This window comes from Stigmatopora nigra, chromosome 9, assembly GCF_051989575.1.
Source record: "Stigmatopora nigra isolate UIUO_SnigA chromosome 9, RoL_Snig_1.1, whole genome shotgun sequence".
Classification (NCBI taxonomy): Eukaryota; Metazoa; Chordata; class Actinopteri; order Syngnathiformes; family Syngnathidae; genus Stigmatopora; species Stigmatopora nigra.
In genome coordinates, this window is record NC_135516.1 from 13,654,659 (window position 1) to 13,661,813 (window position 7,155).

The window sequence follows — 7,155 nt, forward strand, 5'->3', positions numbered from 1 at the left end:
CAATAACAATTAAAAAGATGACCCATACCTACTCCGGGATGTTTCACCTCTTGGTATACAAAAGAAAGAGTCGAACTTCCATTTACGGCAAAGAACTTGTTAAAAGGAGTCAACTAATGGCAAAGACAGAAATATATTTTTAAATATTGCACAGTATAGTATTTTTTTTACTTAATTATAAAAGTGATGAGAGTGGCATTTTTGATGTTTGTTGTGGTTGGTAAAAAATGTTTTTAGCAAATAATATCTTGACAAGAAGAGCCATAAACAATTAATATTTTCTAATGTTATTTCTTGCAAGCCATTCTCAGATTTGAATGGTAAAAATACATGAAAATATGTATTTTTTGGCGATTTTACCACTTTTTACTACAAAAGTCTCTGAATTATTTGACAAAAATGGTATGATGTTGCTAATAAATTAGTATCCATAAGATTGCACCCTTGGAAAGAGCCACATGTGGCTCCAGAGCCATAGGTTCCCTAACCCTTGCTTTACATTGACATTATGGTGCAATGTGATGGTGTCTCTTTACCGGGAAGTCCAGTATGAATTGTTCCACAGTTGAGGCTGACAAATTTAGCCTGAGGGCCAACACATTGATCACATAGCGATGTGCAGGTCCAAGTCGCTCTTTTCTTTCCTTCCTTGCATGTTTGTAATTTTCCTGTAAGTAAAAACGATGTTATTTTTAATTTCACATCTGAGAATTAACCTAAGTATCTTTTTATATTTCTACCTGACTGCCTCCTTCTTTGTTCTCCATCATTTACAATTCCAAGTGTGCAGAAAACCAGTTTCTGCCTTGTTAAACACAATTAAAGTTAATTATTGCCATGTCAATATTAAAAATAATTTACTCAAAGGTATTCATATTAACTTTTCCCCTTTTTTCCTCCAAACGCAATGAATTACCAAACTGCAAAAGTGAAATGAATCCAAATTAAAATGTATAGACTGCGTTAACATATATATTTTAACGCAAAACCAATCCAAAAATGTGTTATCTACACGCAATTAACGATCAATACAAACATATGTAGTATTTTTACATACAATTAGCGATCAATACAAACATCTGTAGTATTTCTACATGCAATTCGCGATCAATACAAACATTTGTAGTATTTTTACATCTAAATAGCGATCGAATCAAAGTTGAATTATAATCGATTACATCGAATTACATGATGAACTGCAGCATGTTACATTAATAATGTGCGTTTATAACTTAGTAAGCGGAAATCGGTGTAATTTATTAACATGTGTTGCACTTGCGCGTTTAAATAGTAAAAGGAAAACGTGTACTTTTTAATTAGATCCGAGCCTTATGTCGTTGAACACTATTTCTCAGTGAATTCTTCTTACGTTTTGGTAGAAATAAGACAAATTGTGCGATCTTTGCGTTGAACATCAATCTTTCGCGTACTTTGATGTTGTTTCGAAAATAGTTCGTCATACTTGATCACAGATAGGCGGCGTTCTAAATTACGCACTCGTCTCTGAAGTGACGTCATAATTACGCGTTCGGTGTGAAGGGTGGAACCATGATTAAATATCACATATATTAGGCTAGATGTCTAAGGAGGTTGTCAATGGCGTAACAGTAAAAAGAGGCGTGTTAATCATTAGTTGAAAGGGAAGGGGCTTTAGATATCACTGTAACTGAAAACTAGATGCAAAAAGCACATAGCCGCCACCTTAAAACAGTCCATTTTAATAAATCACTCCTTTCATCATCACGTCCAAGGCAACGTTGCTTAATGCGATTATTGCAAACAATCAAGATAGCAAATGTTACCTTTTTCATGAAATACAGTATAGTAAAACGTTTTCTGTGGGATTTAAACCCATGAAGACGTTTAACCACCGCACATTTTCATAATATATTAGATGTTAGACAATTTAAAATGCTGAAATGTGTATTAAATTGGATTCATACGCTTAGGATTTCATGATTTGTATTCATCCTGGACACTAAAAAGTGTTAAATAGCTCCAGGCTTTGAGTTGGGGATGACACAAGACCTGAGAAAGGGGACACGTGACGTTAATAATTATTTTAAGAATGCATTTAATGTACATCATCTCTGATATTGGTGAAAACGAGCTATATGATAATCAGTTGCAAAATAAGGAATATATAGCTATTTCAATGTGAACTGATCGTGGATCAGTAAATGGGGAAAAGCTGTGTTTCGTGGTGATCTGTGATTGGTCCAGCCCTACCGTGTGCTCGTCCAATGGTGTGCGGACATCTGTTAGCTTGCGCGACTGTGGAATGACACTCCACTCATCTCCACAGTGAAGTCTCTCTGTATAAGACCATCGTAAAGGACATTAAGTCCAAGACAAGGAAATATGGGCAAAATGCAACTTTTGGGAGCTGTGGCAGTGCTATTAGTGCTTTGCAGGGTGCAAGCCAAGGTTTACTTTCGGGAGGAGTTCACGGACGGCGGTAAGACTGACAGTCAAAACTCAAAAGTTAATGTCCAGAAATGAATTCGAACATCGAATTAACTGCATGTTGAATACACTTTTATAAAGGGGCAAATGTGTCAAAGGTTTTTTAATATTATACCGTTTGGAAATGAGGCGTTTCCCTATGTGTGGGCGCATGAGATATGATGGTGTGTATCCCTTTAAAAAACGGTAAAGTCATTAATCTTCTCATTATAATATTCGTTATGCAGATGAATGGAGAAGTCGATGGGTGGATTCCAAACACAAATCCGACTATGGCCAATGGAAATTGACGGCTGGTGACTTCTATGGAGACATCGAGAAGGACAAAGGTGACTAATTTGCTTGATAATCTCATTGTGTATAAGATTAAAGTGCTCTTAATTGATGACTTGTATGCTTTTTTCCATTGAATGCCAAAATAGGAAAAACATATTCAATGTGCAAAGAGAAAGTGAAACTATACTTTTTAACTAAGACATCTGGTGAAAGAAAATGCAATATATTGGAGGTATAATTACTGTATTAGGCACACTTAAAAGTCTTAAATTTCACCTTTCCAAGGGTGCATATGGCTCGGGGGCCACGTGTGGCTCTTTCCAAGGGTGCATATGGCTCGGGGGCCACATGTGGCTCTTCCCAAGGGTGCATATGGCTCGGGGGCCACATGTGGCTCTTTCCAAGGGTGCATATATGGCTCGGGAGCCACATGTGGCTCTTTCCAAGGGTGCTTATATGGCTCGGGAGCCACATGTGGCTCTTTCCAAGGGTGCAATCTCATTGATATTGATTTATTAGGAACAGCATAACATTTTTGTTATAGAATTCAGAGACTTTTATGCTTTAAAAGTGGTAAAATCTCCCAAAAAGTACACACTTTCATGTATTTTTACTATTCAAATCTGAGAATGCTCTCAAAAAATAACATGATTTTTTTATGGCTCTGTCAAAAAGGTTCCCAGAGAGCTAATAGCATTTTTGTCCTTTTTTATAGGCCTCCAGACGAGTCAGGATGCCCGATTTTACGCCTCCTCGGCCCGTTTTGAGCCCTTCAGCAACGAGGGAAAGAGTCTGGTCATCCAGTTGACCGTCAAACACGAGCAGAAAATCGACTGCGGTGGCGGTTATGTCAAGGTCTTCCCGGCGGATTTGGATCAGACAGCCATGCATGGCGATTCTTCTTACTATATTATGTTTGGTATGTCATGACATCATGGAATTTTTTGCATAAGCATGGTCATCTCAATTGAATTTCTCACACAGGCCCTGATATATGTGGCTACAGCACCAAAAAGGTGCATGTCATTTTCAATTACAAGGGACAGAATCATCTCATCAAGAAGGAAATCAAGTGCAAGGTAATTTGACAGTAACATTTTGACATGGTTTGACTAGCTCAGACATGGGCAAACTAAGGCCTGCGGGCCACAGATGGGCCCGTTGGGCTTTTTAATCCGGCCCGCCGACGTTGTCCAAATTATTTTAATTTTTTAAAATATTTTTTTGTTTCTCCCCAAGATGGCGCTGTCACGCGAAAGCCAGTGGCAGTAGCTCTGTCCACTCTTATTTGTTTTTTTGTGTTTTATAGCTCTTCTATCTTTTTTAAATGACATTTTAATATTTATTAATACATTCCTTTTTACATGACTTTGTACTTTATACTTTTTACTTGAATGATGAGTGATGAGTATGTTACTAGTCCTTTTTTCCGGTTTATGCTTCATATGTACTATTAACGGATGCACTTTTTTATATGTTATCGTATCTTGTGCTAACCCGGCCCATCTGTCACATTTTTAAAGTCAGTATGGCCCCCCCGGGCCCAAAAGTTTGCCCAACTCTGCTGTGCTAACTACAAATTTGAAATTATGATATTCCAAGCAACCTTTCTTCTGTCTTCCAATCAGGATGATGAACTGAGCCACTTGTACACACTCATCCTGAATCCTGACCAGACCTACGAAGTAAAAATCGACAATGAGAAGGTAGAGTCTGGCAAGCTGGAAGAGGACTGGGACTTTTTGGCCCCGAAACTGATCAAGGACCCCGAAGCTAAAAAACCCGAGGACTGGGACGACCGCGCTAAGATTGACAACCCAGACGACACCAAACCCGAGGTAGGAAAGAAAATGTATTATTTACAATACAACAAACTATATGTTCAAATGAGTATTTACATTTGGATGTGATATATAACGGCATCTTCCAAAAAGTACCTGAATAAAATATTTAAATGGAATTCTTTCCTGGTCAGGATTGGGACAAACCAGAAAACATCCCTGACCCTGATGCCAAAAAACCAGAAGACTGGGACGAAGACATGGATGGCGAATGGGAACCGCCCATGATCCCTAACCCAGAGTACAAGGTAGGCCACTTTTAGCAAAAGTCTTAAGAATTAACCATCGTTTATTGTAAATGAGCTAAAAATAGTCTATTTTTTAAAAGATAATACAAATAAACAAGTGTTATTGGGGCCTCAACCAGAGTAAATCTTTTATTTGTATAAATTACATGTATGAAAACATAAGAGTCTCAAGCTAATGCTAACTATTAGCCAGGTAATTAGCCTTAACAAGAGAAACCATGTAAACTTTTTATCTCAGTGAGAAAATGTTTTTTTTTTTGCAGGGTGAATGGAAACCTACACAAATGGAGAATCCGAATTACAAAGGAACCTGGGTGCACCCCGAGATTGACAACCCCGAATACAGCCCTGACTCAAACATCTACAAGTTTGACAACATTGGCGTGATTGGTCTCGACCTTTGGCAGGTGCGTTTGGCAAAAACGGCTTTTTTTAATAGAAATATTAATGTAATACATTGCTAAGCCAAATCTCGATATTTTTAATTCAGGTGAAATCTGGCACCATCTTCGATAACATCCTGATCACTGACGACGTGAAAGAAGCTGAGGACATCGGAAATGAAACATGGGGTGTCACCAAGGTATCAGCCTTTATTATTATTTTTTAAATCATTGGACGTTTGGTCGCCCGGACGTTTGGTCGCCCGGACGTTTGGTCGCCCGGACGTTTGGTCGCCCGGACGTTTGGTCGCCCGGACGTTTGGTCGCCCGGACGTTTGGTCGCCCGGACGTTTGGTCGCCCGGACGTTTGGTCGCCCGGACGTTTGGTCGCCCGGACGTTTGGTCGCCCGGACGTTTGGTCGCCCGGACGTTTGGTCGCCCGGACGTTTGGTCACAATAGATGTCCTATCCATTGAATTTGGAGCAAAGAGTTGACTATAATCCACATTCATTTTCAGGAACCTGAGCGGAAAATGAAACAAGAACAAGACGATATAAAACGGAAGGAAGAAGAGGAGAAAAACAAAGAGCAGGACACGCACATGGAGGAAGATGAAGATGATGAAGATGATGGTGATGAGGATGAAGATGAAGACAAGGAGGATGAGGAGGGACTTTCAGAAGGAGATGATGATGATGATGACGCTAAGCTTAAAGATGAGCTTTGAGGAGTTTTCTTTGCATCTCAGAAAAAAAAAAACTCTTGTGCACATTCCAGGGATATTGGGACTGCTGTGCATCCTCAACCTTAGAAAAACAAGCAAACAAAAAAGGCAACAAGGAAGGATAAATGTAGCTTTGGCCACTCCTGTCAACATGGCGTCTCCCTACTACTGACTAGACGCATATGTTCAATCACATTTTTATAAAGTGCTTAAGTTAAGGAAAGATTAGTCATTTCTCCAATCACATTTTTTGTCATAGCGAATGGTTAACATTTTTTTTACCAAAACGTTCTTATTTGTCATGTTTGTAAGGATTCAAATCACACACATAAGGGATAAAATTGTATTTTTTTTTAAATCAGCCATCCCACTAATTAAAAATAATAATAAACAAGGTAAAAAGAACTGGTGTTTGCATATCAATTGTGAAATAACTGATATCTTTAAATTGTGCTCAATCTAATCTACCTGGTACAGCATTTCTACTCCAGCATGTTTGTTGGTTTGAATAAATTCTACCAAAGTTTTTAATAAAACTTCTCAAGTTACTGTGAATGATTATATTTAAGTGTTGGCTGATTTACTTTGTTTACATTGCAAGTTCTGGAATTCAATCTATCATAGAAAATGCTACCTCGTCTCGTCATTACACAACATCCCTGGTGGTCTAGTGGCTAGGATTCGGCGCTCTCACCGCCGCGGCCCGGGTTCGATTCCCGGTCAGGGAACGTTTTGATTTTGTGAAGAAGCATTGTAGTGTAAAACATTTTTGGTTAAAGATTTTATATTACATATTATCTGTCTTTACAAGATGAAATTCTAGTTCTTTTCATAGCTCTCCCATTTTGCATTATTGCCATTCGGTAACCATAACTACGTAAACTAAACCAGTGCGTACATTTCAATAGCTATAAATTGTAAAGTTTTCCACCGATATTCAAACTGCTTGATTTTTCTACACAACAATCCAAATAAGGTGTAGGAATGTTCTACATGTAATTAGCGAAATTAAAAACTCCTGGACGAGTGACGAGGCTCGTACACGTTGGCTCATTGGGCTTATCAGACATCTAGTTTCATACATATGATATCTAAAAAATCATATTTAACTGTTTTATAAAACACGCCCTTTTTATTTTTTGGACTTTAAAGTAACTTTAAAGGTACCAAAAGGATACGGTTGAAATTGTAAAACTATAAGATAAAAAGAAGCAGA

At 38.2% G+C, this 7,155-nt stretch overlaps 2 protein-coding genes and 1 non-coding gene across 3 annotated transcripts in view; 2 read left to right on the plus strand and 1 right to left on the minus strand.

Moving 5' to 3' along the window:
• The window catches only part of LOC144201527 (dynein axonemal heavy chain 8-like), a 44,311-nt gene extending 43,024 nt beyond the window's left edge, over nucleotides 1-1,287 (minus strand). The window contains exons 1-3 of the mRNA XM_077724237.1: nucleotides 741-1,287; nucleotides 537-668; nucleotides 29-113 (exon numbers count right to left, since the gene is read on the minus strand). Of these exons, the coding sequence (XP_077580363.1) occupies nucleotides 29-113; nucleotides 537-668; nucleotides 741-770 (247 nt within the window). The 5' untranslated portion in view covers nucleotides 771-1,287. The remainder of the gene's footprint in view (nucleotides 1-28; nucleotides 114-536; nucleotides 669-740) is intronic.
• A 943-nt stretch (nucleotides 1,288-2,230) lies between these two features.
• calr3b (calreticulin 3b) lies at nucleotides 2,231-6,494 on the plus strand. The gene is made up of 9 exons (XM_077724687.1): nucleotides 2,231-2,458; nucleotides 2,694-2,795; nucleotides 3,458-3,661; nucleotides 3,727-3,821; nucleotides 4,371-4,580; nucleotides 4,718-4,831; nucleotides 5,095-5,238; nucleotides 5,322-5,414; nucleotides 5,733-6,494. Exons 1-9 carry the CDS (start codon nucleotides 2,362-2,364, stop codon nucleotides 5,940-5,942), a joined length of 1,269 nt encoding a protein of 422 aa, XP_077580813.1. The 5' UTR covers nucleotides 2,231-2,361; the 3' UTR covers nucleotides 5,943-6,494.
• A 101-nt stretch (nucleotides 6,495-6,595) lies between these two features.
• Nucleotides 6,596-6,667, plus strand: trnae-cuc (transfer RNA glutamic acid (anticodon CUC)). The gene has a single exon. It is a non-coding gene; the product is annotated as a tRNA-Glu (tRNA).
• The last annotated feature ends 488 nt before the right edge of the window (nucleotides 6,668-7,155 follow it).